Source organism: Crocuta crocuta, unplaced genomic scaffold (genome assembly GCF_008692635.1).
Source record: "Crocuta crocuta isolate KB4526 unplaced genomic scaffold, BGI_CrCroc_1.0 scaffold243, whole genome shotgun sequence".
Lineage (NCBI taxonomy): Eukaryota > Metazoa > Chordata > Mammalia > Carnivora > Hyaenidae > Crocuta > Crocuta crocuta.
Genome location: NW_027529596.1, coordinates 2479257 through 2498465, shown reverse-complemented (window position 1 = coordinate 2498465; position 19209 = coordinate 2479257). Strand labels below are relative to the sequence as shown.

The 19209-nt window shown below is 43.1% G+C and overlaps 1 protein-coding gene across 1 annotated transcript in view; it reads left to right on the top strand.

Annotated features, from left to right (window-relative positions):
• Positions 1-17649, top strand: part of MAEL (maelstrom spermatogenic transposon silencer) — a 62941-nt gene extending 45292 nt beyond the window's left edge. The window contains exon 11 of the mRNA XM_077761766.1: positions 17506-17649. Coding sequence (XP_077617892.1) covers positions 17506-17649 — 144 coding nt within the window. The remainder of the gene's footprint in view (positions 1-17505) is intronic.
• Positions 17650-19209: the final 1560 nt, after the last annotated feature.

The window sequence follows — 19209 nt, the reverse complement described above, 5'->3', positions numbered from 1 at the left end:
AACATTGCCAGTTTCTCAGGTATCTTTCCACAGTATTCTACTCCTCTCGAACCATACCAACATGTATACATTCATATACGCTTTATCCTCTCTCAGAGAAAAAAAAAAGAAAGAAAACAATTGGTAACATACTGTTCCGCCCCTTGTTTTTTCTACTTGGTGAACTTTGGAGCTCATTCCACACCATTCTAGAGTTTCCTCCTGCTTTTTAACAGGTGCTTGTGTTTACATGTACGCGTAGCCACACACCATTGTGTAGCATATCCCTGTATCCTTAATGGATTCTTATCTTTTGCCGTTACAAAAGCTTCAATGAATATCCTTGTCATATGTAATTTTGCACATGTCTGAGTACGTAAGTTACCAGACTTACTCTCACCCCGTAGTATGTTATCAGACTTGGATTTTTCCCAGGTGTGATAGGAACATGGTAATGCAGTATAATTTAAATCCCATTTCTCTTCTTAGGGGTGAGGCTGAGGATATTTTATATGCTTAATAGAAATTTATATTTCCATTTTTGTTAACTAAGAATTCCTGGTCTTTGTCCACTATGTTATTGAATTGTTTTTAACCTTGATTTCTGGAAGCCCTGTATGATATGAGTTACAAATATTTTAGCCCGTCTTGTGGTAGATCTATTATCTTAATTGTGGGTTTTGCCATGCTGAAATTTTTATTTTTATGTTGATCAGACTTACCAATCTTTTATGTTTTGGAGGTTCTTATTACATTTATAAATGCCTTCCACACATTGAGATTAAAATGTAGTATTATACATCCTTGTCCCTCAGACTTCTAGAATTTCATTGTTTCATATTGTAATTTTTCATCCATCTAAATTGTATCCTGGTGACAATGTGACATGGATTTAGATTGCATTTTTTCTAGATGGGTAAAGAGTTTCCCTGGATCACTTATTAAATCCATGTTTCCACAATAATTTCAAAATGCTGGTTTCTCATTTAATAAATTCCCTTGTATATTTATATATATATTGTATATTTAGGTCTAATACCTGACTTCTGTCCTATTCAAGTGTTCATTGCCCTGTTTTATGTATAGCTTTACAATGAGATTCTGGTTGTTTATTTGTAATATCTGGTATGGCAAAGGAACAGTTTCATTCATTTAAAACCCAACCTCTACCCTCCTGTAAGGTCAAAGTTTTTGGTTATTTCATTCATGTGTTCATTCAATTCATATATCCATTTATTTACTATTCAAACATTTGTTAAATACCTTCTAAATACCTGGCCTTATGCCAGTGCAGGAGAAAAAGATAACTAGCATATCCCTACTCTTAGAGAGTTCACAGAGATGTGGGCACACAGATGCTACCCCGCCAATGTTCAACGCATGTCAAATATTGGTAGAGTCAGTGATCAAAACATGGCCCCTGAGGCAGACAGTGCCCATTTACATCTGGGCTTCACCTCTTACTGGCCGTATGGCCTCGGGGAAATTATTTAACCTCTCTGTGCTTCTCGTCTCACAGTGGAGATAATAACATCTGCCCTGTCGGGTCGTTACGAAGGATTAAGAGGCTTAAAGCGCTTAGAATATTCCTGGCACCAAGCAAGTAAGACAACCTTGCCCTGATGCCTATCTCCACAGGTGTCCAGGGATCTCTCAAGGCCCTCTCCCCGCCTCCTCGTCTCTGGTTGACAGGAACGTTACCATAGCCCAACACCCTACGGCTCCCTCATATCCAACCTGCCGTGGCTTCACCACCTTCTATCTTGAGATTATTGAGACCAATCTCATTGGGCCATGTTTTCTGTCTCTATCACCCATCCCACCCCATGCTCGCGAACACCAGACTCAGGTCATCCTCTCTCCCCACATGGGAATCCCTCTACAGTTCCGCACGTTTCTTTCCTGGCCCGATCTCCCAGCCCTCCCCATCTCATAAAACGCTTCTACTGGGCCCTCTGGAGCTCAAGAGAGTCGTGGGCATATCTTCCAGCACACTCCACCTCTTGTCAGAACATTCCCTTCCCTTCTTTCTCCTCAGTCCTCTCCACTTCTGGCTGGTTCTCTCTGACCTTCCTCATTCCCCTGGGCCCAGAGGTGAGACGGATCCCCACCCCCGGCTCCTCATTTTCCCTCACTTCTCCCTAAGAACTTCCAGGTTGGAGTGTGGCCTGGATAGATTGTCACCTACGCCTCCTCGCTGTTGTCATCTACTCTGCCAGGACACTCACACTGGCTCTTTGACGATTTCAGCTCTGGGCTCACTGTCACACTCTCCACTGCTGCTTCTGCCATGGTTCTTGGTGATACCAGTCTCCATGGAGATGATCTTTTCAAATCTTCATGTCTCAGTTCCTTGACAACCTCTCCTCAGTGCACTTGTCCTGCATCCCACTTCAGCTGCCCACTCCCTACTCATATCCTGGTCCTTATGATTACCAGCAGCACAGCCCCAGGATGCATTCATTTCAAATTCTGTACGCGACTCACCATCTCAGGTTTTTAGCTCCTATCTTCTGACACCCCAAGTTCAATAATTCTTGTGTTGCACAAGGGACCTACAGCCTGTTGATTCAATCACCATTTCCCCCTGTCTTTTACCACAGTCTTCACTTTGCTTTTTCCCCCATGTTAAAAGTCCACATCAAGTGTTATAATCACTTCTTTGCATACATTCTCACCTCCTTTGCTGACTTGTAGACTCCAGAATGTTGAGATAATACATTTCTATTGGTTTAGACTATCCAGTTTGTAGTAATTTGTATGACAGTCCTAAGAAATTAATACATATTTCAATAAACTAAAAAACACACCAATCAGAGGCACATGGCTGACTCAGTCAGTAGAGCACGCAACTCTTAATCTCAGGGTAGTGAGTTCAAGCCCCACGTTGGGCACGCATAGAGCCTACTTTCAAGTAAGTAAGTAAGTAAATAAATAAATAAAGTAATAAAAGCAGACCAATCAACCTTTAGCGGCTTTCCATTTCTTTTTTTCTTAATAAGCCAGGCATATTATTTTATTTTATTTTTTTATTATAGTTTATTGTCAAGTTGGTTTCTATATAACACCCAGTGCTCATCCCAACAAGTGAATGGCTTTCCACTTCAATTCATGTCAGAGTCCTGTCTGTAGCTACTAAGACCCTGCACTACCTCTTTGACTTTGCTTCCTACCCTCACCTTTGCTCACTGTCTTGCAGCCACACTATTCCCCTTGCTGTTCTATTAGCACTCTCGGTCCCCTCCTGCCTTAGTGCTGTGTGCTAGGTCCACCTGCCTGGGATGCTCTTCCCATAGATACCTATGCAGCTCTCTCCTTCCCTTCTTTACATGTTTTCTCAAAATGTCATCTTCTCAAATGGATACGTTCCTAGACACATGTAAACTACCAAAGCTGAAACAGGAGGAAATAGGAAATTTGAACAGACCAATAACCAGCAAAGAAATTATATCAGTAAACAAACAAACAAGTAAAAGCCTCCCCATAAACAAAAGTCCAGGACCAGATGGCTTCACAGGCTAATACTACCAAACATTTAAGGAAAAGGTAACACCTATTCTTCTCAAACTATTCCAAAAAATAGAAAAGGAAAGAAAACTTCCAAATTCATTCTATGAGGCCAGCATTATCCTGATACTAAAACCAGATGAAGACACCACTGCAGGCCAATATCCCTGATGAACATAGATGTTCAAAGATTGAGGAAAAAAATCCTCAATAAAATACTAGCAAACCAAATCCAACAATACATTTAAAAAATCATTTCCCACAATCAAGTGAGATTTATTCCCATGTTACAAGGGTGGTTCAATATTCACAACTCAATCAACGTGATACATCACATCAATAAAAGAAAGGTTAACTTAACAAAAGACCATGGGGAAGGGGAAGGGGGAAAAGAGTTACAAACAGAGAGGGAGGGAGGCAAAGCACAAGAGACTCTTAAATACAGAGAACAAACAGGGGGTGGGGGAGGGGGGAAATGGGTGATGGGCATTCAGGAGGGCACTTGTTGGGATGAGCACTGGGTGTTGTATGTAAGCCAATTTGACAATAAATTATATTTTTAAAAAATAAGAGAAAGGTTAAGAACCATATGATCATTTCAATAGACATAGGAAAAGCATTTGACAAAGCACAACATCTATTCACAATAAAACCCCTCAACAAAGTAGGTTTAGAGGGAACATAGCTCAACATAATAAAGGCCATGGATGAAAAAACCTGCAGCTAACATTATCTTTAATGGGAAAAACTGAGAGCTTTTCCCCTAAGGTCAGGAACAAGATGAAGATTTCCACTTTCACCAGTTTGATTTAACATAGTATTGGAAGTCTTAGCCACAGCAATCAGACAACAAAAACAAATAAAAGGCATCAAATCAGTAAGGAAAGAGTAAAACTTTCACTATTTGCAGATGACATGATACTCTATGTAGAAAACCTAAAGACTCCACCAAAAAACCGCTAGAACTGATAAATGAATGAAGTAAAGTCACAAGATACAAGGTACAGAAATCCATTGCATTTCTATACACCAATAATGAAGCAGCAGAAAGATAAATTAATAAAATAATCCCATTTACAATTGCACCAAAAATAAAAAGAAACCTAGGAAAAAAACTGACCAAAGAAGTGAAAGACCTGCACCCTGAAAACTATAAAGCACTGATGAAAGAAATTGAAGACGACACATAGAAATAGAAAGACATTCCAGGTTCGTGGACTGGAAGAACAAATATTTTAAACTGTCTATACTACCCAAAGCCACCTACACATTTAATGCATCCCTATCAAAATACCAACAGCATTTTTCACAGAACTAGAATTAACAATCCTAAAATTTGTATGGAACCACAAAACACCCAAAATAGTCGAAACAATCTGAGAAAGGAAGGCAAAGCTGGAGACACCACAAGTCCAAACTTCAAGTTATATTACAAAGCTGTCGTGATCAAGACAGTATGGTCCTGGCACAAAAATAGACATCTAGATCAATGGAACAGAATAGGAAACCCAGAAATGAATCCACAACTATATAGTCAGTTAACTTTCAACCGAGCAGGAAAGAACATCCAATGGGAAAAGGACAGTCTCTTCACCAGATGGTGTTGGGGAAGTTGGACAGCAACACGCAAAAGAAAGAAATTGGACCACTTTCTTACACCATACACAAAAATACACTCAGAATGGATTAGAGATATAAATGTGAGACCTGAAATCATAAAAATCCTAGAGAAGAGCACAGGCAGCAACCTCTTTGTCATCAGCCTTGGCAACTTTTTTCTAGATATGTCTCCTGAAGCGAGGGAAACAAAAGCAAAAATAAATTATTGGGACTACATCCAAACAAAGAGCTTCTACATTAAAATAAACAGCAAAGGAAAACAATCGACAAAACTAAAAGGCAACCTACTGAATGGGAGAAGACATTTGCAAAAGACATTTCTGATAGAGGATTAGCATCCAAAATATGTAAAGAATTGACACAACTCAACATCCCAAAACTAAATAATCCGATTAAAAATGGACAGAAGACATGAACAGATATTCCTCCAGAGAAGACACCCCGATGGCCAGCAGACACATGAAAAGATAGTCAACATCACTCATCATCAGGGAAATGCAGATCACAACCACAGTGACATAACACCTCATACCTGTCTGAATGGCTAAAAATCAGCAAGAAACAAGAGGTGTTGGCAAGGATGGGGGAAAAAAGGAACATTCATGCAGCGTTGGTGGAAATACAAGCTGGTACAGGGACTATGGTAGACAGTATGGAGGTTCCTCAGGAAGTTAAAAATAGAACTACCTGTGATCCAAATAACTGCACTACTTGTACTGGGTATTTACCCAAAGAATACAAAAGCACTGATTCAGAGAGATAGGTGCACCCTCATGTTTATAGCAGCATGACTTACAATAGCCAAGATATGGAAGCAGCCCAAGTGTCCATTGATTGATGAATGGATAAAAAAGATGTTTCTTCTTGTGGTGTGTATGTATATATATATATATATATATATATATATATACATATATATACAATGGAATGTTATTAAGCCATAAAAAAGAATGAAATTTTGCCATTTGCAATGACATGGATGGAGCTAGAGAGTATAATGTGAAGCGAAATAAGTCAGACAGAGGAAGACAAATACCATACGATTTCACTCATATGTGAAATTTAAGAAACAAAATAAGTGAGCAAAGGGGAAAAAGAGAGAGGGACAAATCAAGAAACAGACTCTTAATTATAGAGAACAGATGGCTACCAGTGGGGAAGTGGGGGGAGGGGTTAAGTCGGCGATGGGGATTTAGGAGGGCATTTGTCACGATGAGCACCGGGTGATGTACAGAATTGTTGAATCACTATATTGTACACCTGAGTCTACATAACACTGTAGTTAACTGGAATTAAAATAAGAACTTAAAAAAAAAAAGAAAAAGAAATGGCATCGTCTTATGGAGAACTTCTTCAAAATAACTGTCCCCCCACATTCTCCTGCCCCCAGCCTGACTGACAATCCACCGTCACAGTTAGAATCATCTGGCATACTTTGTTTCACTCACTCATTTTATTTACAGTGGCCTTTTCCCATCACTAGAATGGAAGCTCCACGTGACAAGGAATTTTTCTTTCTCTTCCGTTCACTGCTGTTTTTATGTTGTCTGGCCTAGAGTGGTGATCAATAATTTGTTGAATGAATGAATGAATGAATGAATTGCCTATTATTCCCTTTTTCAGTCAAAATAATGAGGTCATCTTATTATTTGATACAGGACTTTAGCTTTTGTTGTCTTTTGTTATTTTTATTTTTTATTGTAGAAATTTTCAAACATGTAAAAGTGGCATATTTAGTATAGCTCTCACCCCAAATGAGCAATTATCAATACAAGTATGACCGAGTTTGTTTCATCTATGTTCCCACCCATTCCCTGTACCTTCCAAGAGATTACTTTGAAGCAAATCCCATACATCATATTATTTTAACTCGTAAGAATTGCACTGTGTGTCTCTGAAAGATAAGGAACACTTTAAAAAGGCACAATGTCTGGGGCGCCTGGGTGGCTTAGTTGGTTAAGCGTCCAACTTTCGCTTAGGTCATGATCTCGCGGTTCGTGGGTTCGAGTCCCTCATCGGGTTCTGTGCTGACTGCCAGCTCAGAGCCTGGAGCCTGTTTCAGTCTGTGACTCCCTCTCTCTCTGACCCTCCCCTGCTCATGCTATCTCTCTCTCTCTCCTAGAAATTAAAAAAAAAAAAACAAAAAAAATAAAAATAAAAAAATAAAAAGGCACAATGTCATCACACTTAAAATCAGTTAATTTCTTAATATCATCATATAATCTGTGTTCACATTTTTCCAGCTGTGTTTTTATATTTGCCTTGTTTTTCACTGTGATAGTTCCCCTGAGGACACAAACTATATATATATACATTCCAATTTGTATATATATATATATTCCAATTTGATGTTATGCCTCTTTTATTCTATAGAGTCTTCCTTTATTTTCTGCAAATTTTTGGTAGAGAAAACGAGCTCCGTTGCACTCAGTCCGCAGAAGTGAACTGTATCCCCCATAGTCTGGACTCTGCTGCTTGTACGAATGCCTTCCCAAGGGTCCTTTAACATGTTCCCTTGCCTCCTGTGTTGCCTATAAACTGGTCAGTAGATTTAGGTGCTTGATCCCATTTTGGTTCCTCTGTTTTTCTCAAACCTGCTTTACTGGTGGCATTTGTACTTCTAAGAGGAGGAACAGTCTCTTGTTTTCTTTTTAAGGGGTGATGATCTTTGCCCAAATCCAATAGTTTATTAGTGTTTGACAAACAGTGGCGTCCCATCATTCCTTCCCGTCTTTTTAGTTGAAATATTTCCACAAAAAGAAGCCCTTGCACATTTGCCCCACACCAACGGTCCTTCCCTGATCATCAGAAAAGCAGGGCAAATGCTTCATTGACCTCTTTTCAAATTAATGATTTGTGTTACTCCTGGCATCTTCCAAAGGTCAACAATGAATAATAGATATAAGTATTTTTTTAAAAAAAAATTTTAGTGTTTATTTTTTTTTAATTTTTTTAAATTTATTTCTAGGAGAGAGAGAGAGAGAGACAGCGTGAGCAGTGGAGGGTCAGAGAGAGAAGGAGATACAGACTCTGAAACAGGCTCCAGGCTCTGAGCTGGCAGTCAGCACAGAGCCCGATGCGGGGCTCGAACCCACGAACCGCGAGATCGTGACCTAAGCGAAAGTCGGATGCCCAACTGACTAAGCCACCCAGGCGCCCCTTTTAGTGTTTATTTTTGAGAGAGAGAGAGACAAAGTGTGAGCAAGGGACAGGCAGAGAGAGAGGGAGACACAGAATCCCAAGCAGGCTCCAGGCTCTGAGCTGTCAGTACAGAGCCCGACGCGGGGCTCGAACTCGTGAACCACAAGCTCATGACCTGAACTGAAGTTGGAGGCTTAACTGACTGGGCCACCCAGGGGCCCTAGATATAAGTATTTTTTATCTAAGTTTTAATCTACAGTAGTAATTATCTCTGTTGATGCTCAAATTGTTCTTTTTGGCCAATGAAAGATCGATTCCTGAACCCTACTGACACAATCCCAGTGGTCTTTGATAACTTACTCTGATATGACAATGGGTTCCAGGCTTGCCTCGTACGTTATTTCCCTAGGCCCGAATTAAGCCGTTTATCCAAAGGGCCCTATTTTCTTTTGTGAGCAGTAGTATTTAAAAACCACAATTGGGGAGCGCCTGAGTGGCTTAGTCGGTTAAGCATCCGACTTTCGCTTAGGTCATGATCTCGCGGTTCGTGGGTTCGAGCCCCGCGTCGGGCTGTGTGCTGACTGCCAGCTCAGAGCCTGGAGCCTGTTTCGGAGTCTGTATCTCCCTCTCGCTCTGACCCTCCCCTGCTCACGCTGTCTCTCGGAATACTAGTGGGGCCTCACTGGTACTAGGTCATTGTGGAGGAAAGAATGAATTCAGCTGGCCTGGGTCATCCAAAGCCTGCACATTTCAGAGAAAAATCTGGCCCTGACCGACTCCTGGAAGATAACCTCTAAGTCCTTGGACTATCCCACCTGATAGGAGTGTTTATCTAGGCCCTTGGGCCACAACAGATAGTCTATGCTAACAATGTGATTTATGACGGAGGGGGTCCTTGGGCCACGCAGCGTTAGATGACTTCAGACGGGTCATGCCTACGTGACTGACCCCCAATAGAAATCCTGACATCAAGACTCGGTAAGATTCTGTGGTTGGCAACACGTTGTGCGTGTTACCACACGTCACTGCTGGGAAATTAAGTACTGTCCGCCTGACCCCACCGAGAAGGGACAGCGGGCAGCTTACCCCGGCCTCTCCTGGCCTGTGTCCTGTGTGCCTGTTTCCATTGCTGGGTTCAGTCTGTACCCTATCATTGAGTGAGCTGTAACTGTGAGCATAACCGCTTGGCCGAGTTCTGCAAGTATTTTTAGAGAATCAGTGAGGGTGGTGTTGGGGACCCCTGAACATAGCCAGGAACCGTGTCCGGATCTTCAGTAGATACAAGTAGAGAATATGCATTTTTAAGATTGAATACATCATAATTTCACACCGTATTGCAAACACAGTACAGGGCCGCAGGCTTTTGCTTAACTCACTAATCCTGCATCTGTATCTTCTTCCAACCGTCCCAGAAATATCTGCTTCTTAACGATAACAAATAATCACTTTTCTTCACTCTTCCAGAACAACAATCTCAGAATAGCAGCACCAAATCTACCAGCAGCACTATGATTACTGAGAACAGTTTAAGGTTTTGTTTTGGTTTTTGCTGTTATTTTTGTGCTTAGGGCTGATCTCAGTGGGAATATATGGTCAAATTACCATTTTATTTAATTTTGAAAAAAATTTTTTAATGTTTATTTATTTTTGAGAGAGGGAGACAGAGCATGAGTGGGGAGGGACAGAGAGAGGGAGACACAGAATCTGAAGCAGGCTCCAGGCTGTCAGCACAGAGCCCGACGGGGAGCTCGAACTCACGAACCGTGAGGTTCTGACCTGAGTCGAAGTCAGACGCTTAACTGACTGAGCCACCCAGGCGCCCTTCAAATTCCTATTTGAAAGTCACTTGAAAAAGCTCATCTCTGTGTAATTATGCTATTAACTGGATATGCAGATAGAATCACTTGTATTTGATTTTTGTGTTTTAGGGGGTTTTATTTAATTCTGTTTTATAATTTTGTGAAATACTATGTTTCTAAAGACAAATCTTCATACTATTCAAAGAAGTTTCTCCGTCTTCCCCTCTTTATAACCATTTTTAAATTTTGTACTACTCTTTTAGTGGTTTTTATGACATGAGAAAACACATAAATGTATATCTGTATGCCTATCTAGTATCTATATCAACGTACAGATGAATGCAAATCTTCCCTTTCTAATATAAATGGTAGCCTACTATCCACGTTCTTCTCTGCTATGCCTTTTCTACTTAACAATATCCCTGGGGATCACTGCATTGTAGGCTGTAGAGATGCTCCTCATTCCTTTTTGCACTGTGCAGCCAAAGCACTTTTCATGTAACTGTTTTCCTAAGGACTCAGGTTATTGCCAGTCTTATTACTGTTACAGATGGTGTAGTAACAGTACCTTGGGCATACATCAGCTCATATTTTTGTTAGCATGTTTTCAGGATAGTGAAATCTAGATTCCTAAAATATCAATCTCTAGTGTGATTACTGGACCATGTGATACCTGTAGGTATGATGTCACCCAACATTGCCAGTTTCCCCTCCCCCAGGACGGCTGGGGCAGTTGTATGCCTCCCAGAAATGCAGACAGATGCCTGATTCACCGCGGCCTCACCCAGAGTGTAGGGTCCAAACTTTGGATTCTTGCAGGTCTTATGGGTGGGAAATAGAGCTCAGTGTAGTTTTAATTTACATTTGCCTTTTCTTTTCTTTCTTAAACATTAAAAAAAAATTATTTTTAAGGGAGAGAGAGAGAGCTCATGAGCAGGGGCGGGAGCAGAGGAAGATAGGGACACAGAATCCAAAGCAGGCTCCAGGCTCCGAGCTGTCAGCACGGAGCCCGACGCAGGGCTCGAACCCATGAGCCGTGAGATCATGACCTGAACCAAAGTTGGTCACTTAACTGACTGAGCCACCTAAGCATCTCTAATTTACATTTATCTTACAGTGAGTGATGTTGAACACCTTTTCGCATGGTTAAGGGTAATTTTCACTCTTTTTCTGTGCACTGTCTATTCATCTCTCTGATAATGAATTCTTCAGGCTTCTCCTTATGTTTCAAGTTATTATCTTTCTGCTAACACAGCCTCAAATTTTAGCAAGAATGGCATACATCCAAGAAGCCTTACAGTTTGAAGTTGAAAGGTGAAATGTACACATATTTTCAAATATTGATCAGGGTTTTGAATTACGAGATTAAAAATCTTAGATTTCTTGGGTGTTTAAGTTAATTTCATTTACTCGTTAATTTAACTGACATTTACTGAGCACATGTTATATCCAAACACTGTTTTAGGTACTGGGCATCCAACAACGAGCTTGTTCTCTGACCTCAGGAAGCTGATGGAGAAGGAAATGACATTATTCTTCTGATTTGGGCTGAAAGATTTTCCCTAAAAGAATATGCTCTTGGGATGCCTGGGTAGCTGAGTCCATTGAGCGTCCAACTTCGGCTCAGGTCATATCTCACAGTTTGTGGGTTCAAGCCCCGCATCAGGCTCTGTGCTCACAGCTCAGAGCCTGGAGCTGCTTCAGATTCTGTGTTTCCCTCTCTTTCTGCCCCTCCCCCGCTCATGCTCTGTCTCCCTCAAAAATAAACATTAAGAAGGAATATACTCTTGGTTCATATGACTTTCCCCATGGTTCCACCCATGAAATCCAGAAATTTGGGGTCCTACTAGTGGGTCATAAGCAGTAGTAAAGTTTTTGCCATAGAAATGGCTATTGGTGCTGGAATTGGACCCTTGGACCTCATTTTGTCTCGTTGGCTTCTTTTATCAACGAAGGAGAAAAATTCAGAGATCTTATTGCTAAGTCACACAGCCTAGGGCCCTGGTTTTCAGGTCTTCCTGGGTTATTTCCACAGCACCAACATTGTAGTTAAGGGAGCAAAAATGACCCAAATGGAGCCCCATCTGTTGGTCCCTGTCTGGTCCAATTAATGGGGCCCTGGGCAGTTTTGGGTGGTGGTGGTATTTCTGCCTGCCTGTTCCCTGACTCTACCCTCCATGCCAAGCCACAGAGCTCTCCGGAGTCGTGGAGTGCGTTCAGACGGACTGCAAGCTGTTTTCAATTTCACAAGGGAGACAATAAAGACCAGTTAGAGGGGCGCCTGGGTGGCTTAGTCGGTTNCCAGTTAGCGAAAAGTGGGAGCAGGAAGATAAAACCAACGTGCCGGGAAAGGAGGAAGGCTGCCCCCAGCTGATAGCCACACACATTATTCCTGAAGGGAAGGACGAAGGCCCATGGCGTGTAGAACTGTCCGTAAGCAACTAACATATTTGTTCGAGGGTTCTGGCTCTCTCTCCGAGAGTAAAAGTTCAGTAACGAAGCCCAGGACTTACGTAGTTGGACCTGACTTTGGGTCCCTGCTCTGTCACTAACCAGCTGCTTGAATCCTTGACAAGTCACTTCAATTCTTCTGAACCTCGGTTTCTTCTGAGACAGTGTGGCCATCGGGCTGATAGCGTGACTGGGAAGATCCAACTAGGTCATGTCTTTGAATACTTTGAACTTTATAAAGTTCAATTCTTCTCCCGTTCCTGAACTCGCCATTCGTGAACTTCTGATACATGCTTCCCACCCCAACAACCTCAAGCCTGTGTACACATACCACGCAATATTTGGATAGACTAGTTGCCATTCACTGAGGCCGACTTTTCTAGAAAGTTGCTCAGTTAGTGTTTCAGCAGGTTCTTTGAAGCCTCCTCCTGGATGCGGGTGAGAAGAGACTCTTTAAATCCACCTCTCAGAACCCTGCTCCAGGGCAGCTGCGGCCTGCACTCTTTCTGGAGCGACATGAAATAATTACCCCCTGGCACAGCGAGCCCATCTTCTCTCCTGGCAGCAGAAAAGAAAGCTCAAAAGCGTCTCCGGCTTTGATTGCCAAGTGGGGGAGGAAGTGACAGTTGCCTAAATTACGAGGCCAGGTGTCTCTGCAGAAATCCACTTCCGCCTCTCTGCGATGCTGACGTCACTTTCCGCCACCGAGGCTTCCTGAGCCCCAGGAGGTCAGCCTGAAAGTATTGGGAAGCCTCTTGACCTGGAGGTAGATCAGGCTGACAGGTGTCCATCAAGGCCGCCGCGAATGTCGGATGGAAACAGAAAAACTTGTCTCTCCCATGGGTAAAAAAAAAAAAATCATAGAAGATTGTAATGCTGAATAAGCTACGCTCAGTCAACACTTTTAAACAGTGAAATACTTTGTGTTGATTGTATGAGGAAAAGGTGAAATAGAAACACGATGGGTTTGTTTAAGTTTTTTTAAGAGCGAGAACATGCACGCTGAGGGAAGAGGGGCAGAGAAAGAGAGAGAGAGAATCTCAAGCAGGCTCCATGCTCAGCGCGGAGCTCAACACGAGGCTCGATCTCACGTCCCTGGGATCATGACCTGAGCTGAAGTCAAGAGTGGGTTGCTCAAGGACTCAGCCACCCAGGCACCTCAGTTTAAGATATTTTAAAAGAGAAGGATCTCTATCCTCCTGCTGTGTGGACCAACCTCTCTGGGCTTTCCTCCAACCTTGCTGCAGGCTTCCCTTTCGTCTCCTTTGCTGAGTTCTCTTCCTCCATGTGCCATTAGAGATGTCCTCAGGACTCCTTCCTGGCTGCGCTCTCACCATCCCTCACCCAGGGCATCTCCTCCATGTCCATGACTTCACCACCTCCTGGATTCTCATCACCCTTGAAGTGCTGAACCAGCTAAAACTCTCTCCAGAGCTCCAGGCACTTAGACCTCACACCCCATAACTGTTTCTATTATTCTTACTGCGAATCAAAACCAAGCCCATCTTATTTTCAGAAGAACTTAAAGTGGATTCCAAAAATACATAAAAGATGAAAACTAAAGACAATAAATAAAATCAAAATCAATGTGAAGATAAAAAATGAGGGCAAAAAAATGTAAGGTAATGGAAAAAGCTAGTTTGCAAATCTATTTAGAAAAGTGCTATACAGGGGCACCTGGGTGGCTCAGGTGGTTAAGCGGCCAACTTTGGCTCAGGTCATGATCTCACGGTTCGTGTGTTCGAGCCCTGCGTCGGGCTCTGTACTGTCAGCTCAGAGCCTGGAGCGTGTTTCAGATTCTGTGTCTCCCTCTCTCTCTGCCCCTCCCATGCTCATGCTGCCTCTCTCTCTCAGAAATAAATAAAAACATTTTTAAAAATTTTTAAAAAGAAAAGTTCTATACAGTTGCTTGACCTGCATCATAGGTCTGACTTTGAGCTTGCTAGTAACCTTTGCAAAGAGGGAAACACAAGTTCACAATTCATATGTTAAATTGAAACAGTATGGCTGTAGCAAATTCGTTGTTCACAAGTAGTGAAAACCTTTCTAGTAAGCAGAACTGAGAGAAAAGTCTTGGGTGGATTTTCATCCGTAAGAAGTTTGCAGTGTAATGACCAGCGTCCTCAATAACAACCTAAATACAAAAATGAAAGACCTAACACTGTTTCTAAAATTCTTCTACAATAGTGTCCGACGGAATAACATAGTTGCATAAAAGACTATGTTTAACACAGTTACTGTAAAAGAATTCCAGAAGAAATTAAGATGGTGCAAAGCAAGCATTCAGAACTGATGGTTTGGTCTCAGTCAAGGGTAAAGAACATTATAAACTCTGTAGAATTTTCTGTGAGTTTTATTCTTTTTCAGAAGACATTTTGAAATTCATTGACTGACAGGGAGCCTTACGTTACAATTGCTTGATGCTTCAGGTGTGCAAATAGTCTTTCTTGGCAGTTAAGTGAGGACACGCTTGCTTTAAAAGCCGGCCATTGGGGGTGGGGGTAAAAGTGCCATCCTTTTATGAATGTTGAAATGCATAATCTGAACACTTACCTAGCAGAGGCCACTCCACATGTTTCTACATGGAGATGGACTGAGGGGCTACCAAAGGGCAGAAGACAACCCTGGGCTCACTCCACACCAGGGATGTGTCCATGAATGAGGCCCAGATGTCTATACCATGGAAAAATGCCAAAATAGCAAGGAGAATGGAGAGAAGGAGACACAGGGAGAAAAGCAAAAGGGGTGGAGTCTTCAGAACTGACCACAGGTTGATTGGAAGAGAAGGAGTGGCCTAGCAGGACCTTCATGTTGGGGAAAGACTTTCGCTCATGCTCTTTTCCCTCCACTATGTTGCCCCGAGCAAATCACTACTGATACACAGAAAAGAGGCGGCTGCGATGCAACGCTACAGGATCCAGCTGCAAGCATCAAGGCACATGGCCAGAGCACGTAACAAGAGAGGGATCCTGGCTGGACCCTCCTTCTCTCTACACTTTTGAGGTTGAAGAGGGGTGATGCCTGAGGCTAATGTACAAAGAGGCTCCTTGGGGAAAACACGGTCCCTTCAACAAATAGTGTTGGGGAAACTGGGCAGCAACATGCAAAGGAATGAAACTGGACCACTTTCTTACACCATCCACAACAATACACTTGAAAGGGATTAACTACCTAAATGTGAGACCTGAAACCATAAACATCTTAGGAAGAGAGCACAGGCAGAAACCTCTTTGACATCAGCCTTAGCAACTTTTTTCTAGTTACATCTCTAGATGTATTCTAGGCAAGGGAAACAAAAGCAAAAATAAACTATTGGGACTATGTCAAAATAAAGAGCTTCTGCACAGCAAAGGAAACAACCAACAAAACTAAAAACAGCCTACGGAATGGGAGAAGATATTTGCAAATGACATATGTGATAAAGTGTTAGTGTCCAAAATATATAAAGAACGTATACAATTCAACATCCAAAAAACCAAATAATCCAATTAAAATAGGGCAGAAGAGGGGCACCTGGGGGGCTCAGTCGGTTAAGCCTCTGACTCTTGGTTTCAGCTCAGGCCATGATCTCACAATTCATGAGTTCGAGCCCTGAGCCGGCCTCCACACTGACGACACAGAGACTGCTTGGGATTCTCTCTCTCTCTTACTCTCTCTCTCACGCTTTCAAAAAATAAATAAATAAAAACTTAAAAAATGTATATGGGGAGAAGACATGAACAGACATTTCTCCAAAGAAGACACAGATGGACAATAGACACGTGAAAAGATGCTCAACGTCACTCATCATCAGGGACATGCAAATCAAAACCACAATGAGATACCACCTCACACCTGTCAGAGTGGCTAAAATAAAAAGCTCAAGAGACAACAAGTGTTGGTGAGGATGCGGAGGAAAAGAACCCTGTGCACCGTTGGTGGGAATGCAAACTGGTGCAGCCACTGTGGAAAACAGAATGGAGGCTCCTCGATACACTAAAACTAGGGCTACCCTACGATTCAGTAACTGCACTACAGGGTGTTTACCCAAAACATACGAAAACACGAATTCAAAGGGCTACATGCACCCCTACGGTTATGGTACCGTTGTTTATAATAGCCAGACTAGGAAGCAGCCCAAGTCTCCAAGGACAGATGAAAGGATAATGAATAATGGAATATTATCCAACCATGAAAAAGAATGAAATCTTGCCATTTACAACAACATGGATGGACCTAGAGGGGATTATGCTAAGTGAGATAAGCCAGAGACAAATACCATACGATGTCACTTATATGTGGTTTAAGAAACAAAATAAACAAACAAGGGGCGGGGGGAGACAAACTAAAACAACAAAAACAAAACCCAGACTCTTAACTGTAGAAAACAAACGATATGGTCGCCGGAGGGGAGATAGGTGGGAGGCGGGTGAAACAGGTGAAGGGGAGAAGGGTGCCCTTATCATGATGAACCCTGAGTAGTTTACGGAATTGCTCAATCACTACATTGTACACCCAACACTAATATAACGGATGTTATATATATATGTAATATGTGGATGCTAACTACACTGGAATTTAAAAAATTTCTTTAAATGTTTCATTTATTTTTGAGAGAGACAGAGCATGAGCGGGGGAGGGGCNAAAGTTTCGTGTGGTCAGAGTGTCCTTGAAGTGGAGCAACCTTGTGGACTCTCCCCCTGGCGACTCGGGCTGGGCAGACACTGCGGCCCCTCACGTCAGCCTCCTGGTCCCCTGAGTCCAGTGCAGCTGGAAGGGACAGGCCGTGCACGACGCTCCTGCCCCCGCTGGGATGCATGCTGCAGTCTCTTTCCCTTCTTGCCTCCGGAGGACATCACATGGCCGATGCAGGCGCGCCAGGAGGGGCGGGAAGCGGGCCCCGCAGAGGCCACTCTGAGCCAGCAGGGTCTGTGGGGGTGGCGTTAGTAGATAAGTGGCCCTGCTGGCCATCCCTTCAGTGGGACAATTCGGAGGCGCGTTGTAAGGTCCACAGTGTGCTTGGGCCCAGCGGCCCCCAGCAGGAGGCAGCTCCGCACACAGCATCGCCGACCTGCCCCAGGCCACTCTCCTCGCTGCATCACGGCTGCTCCCTGACATCGGCTCGGAAGGCAAGCGCCTTGTTCCCAGGCCCTGCTGTCAGACGAAGCTGTAGGAAGCCAGCCCCAGCCCCAGAATTAGAGCCGGAAGACGAGATTAAGGAACACTCCCCAGAAGGCATTGGGAAGAAATCGGTGATGGAAAACCATAAGCTCTGGATACTCTAAGTGGGGGTGGAGTTACTCAAATCATAGACGTTCCAGGTGGCGGACAAGCAGTTACGGCAGTAGCTCAACTTAGATGGTCTCTGTGTAACTGCATCGAATGCATCGATCACCTTCCACAAACCCTCATCCTCAAGTTCTCTGCCTTCCAACGAAGGAGGTGAAGAGGAAACAAGCGGCAGGTCAGGCATCTTGCTCTTGGCTCATTTCCCTCAGCATCTGGAGGCCAAAGCGCTCAGACGTCAATGCCAGTTGCTCAGGTCTCTGTTCTGCAGCTGAGATGCCATCGCTGCTGGCTTTCAGTTACCTCAGACCATCAGCCTCTTTGCCAAGACGTTTGTGTACGACCTGTACGTACCTTACTCTACAGCAGCTTCCGGTCACGGTGTGGAAGGCCTTTCAGAGAATGAGGGTAACCATCCGGACGAGTACTCCCTGCATGAGGGGGAGAGGAACAGACGTGGAGCGATTTCCCCTGCCGCGTGGCCCCTAGCAAGCTCAGAGGACAGTCTTTCTGTCTAGGGTTAGAAGCGCCTCCAGGCCACGCCGTACTGCTCAGAGTCAGAACCACCAAAATACGACGAGAAATTAAGCGTTCACTTGGCGGCTCTTTAGACTAGACCAACATCGCTTTCCTCCCCTTCTCTCTTTCTTCTCACTGACTTTATTGCTCCTCTGGGTGATCGTCTGTACCATAAAAATGACAAGTGACATTTGCACTGCTGAAAACCAAGTGGTGGAGTGTTTTCTCACAAATTTTCTTCTCATTTCTTTTTGGCTAATAGAGGTTTGCTGATAGAGGAGATCAGGGATGTGTTACTTCCCTTGAATTTGCTATAGGAAGTTGCCTCCAAATTTCTCTCATATCTGGAAGGAGAAAGATCCTGGACCCAGGGGTTCCCACCGCTGGAGAAGGAAGCTGCAAACATAGAAGCAGAGAAAACTCAAACTCTCTGGAGTGCTGGGCTCGAATCGGAGGCGCTGGTTGAACTAGTGGTCTTCAATATGCAGAGACTATTGATATAGGAATAAATATAGAGGTAAAGGGTAACTGGTCTGTAGGAAAATTATATAATAATTATGCATATTATTTAAAGTTACATATACTATTAAAATTATATAGTTATACATATTACATATAACTTTTTATATATGATAGATATATAATTCATTCACTAGACCTTTGCATTGTTTTTTTTTTTTTTTAATTTTTTTAATGTTTTATTTATTTCTAGGAGAGAGAGAGACAGCGTGAGCAGGGGAGGGTCAGAGAGAGAGGGAGACACAGACTCTGAAACAGGCTCCAGGCTCTGAGCTGGCAGTCAGCACAGAGCCCGACGCGGGGCTCGAACCCACGAACCGCGAGATCATGACCTAAGCGAAAGTCGGACGCTTAACCGACTAAGCCACTCAGGCGCCCCGACCTTTGCATTGTTGAGAGGGCCTTGAGA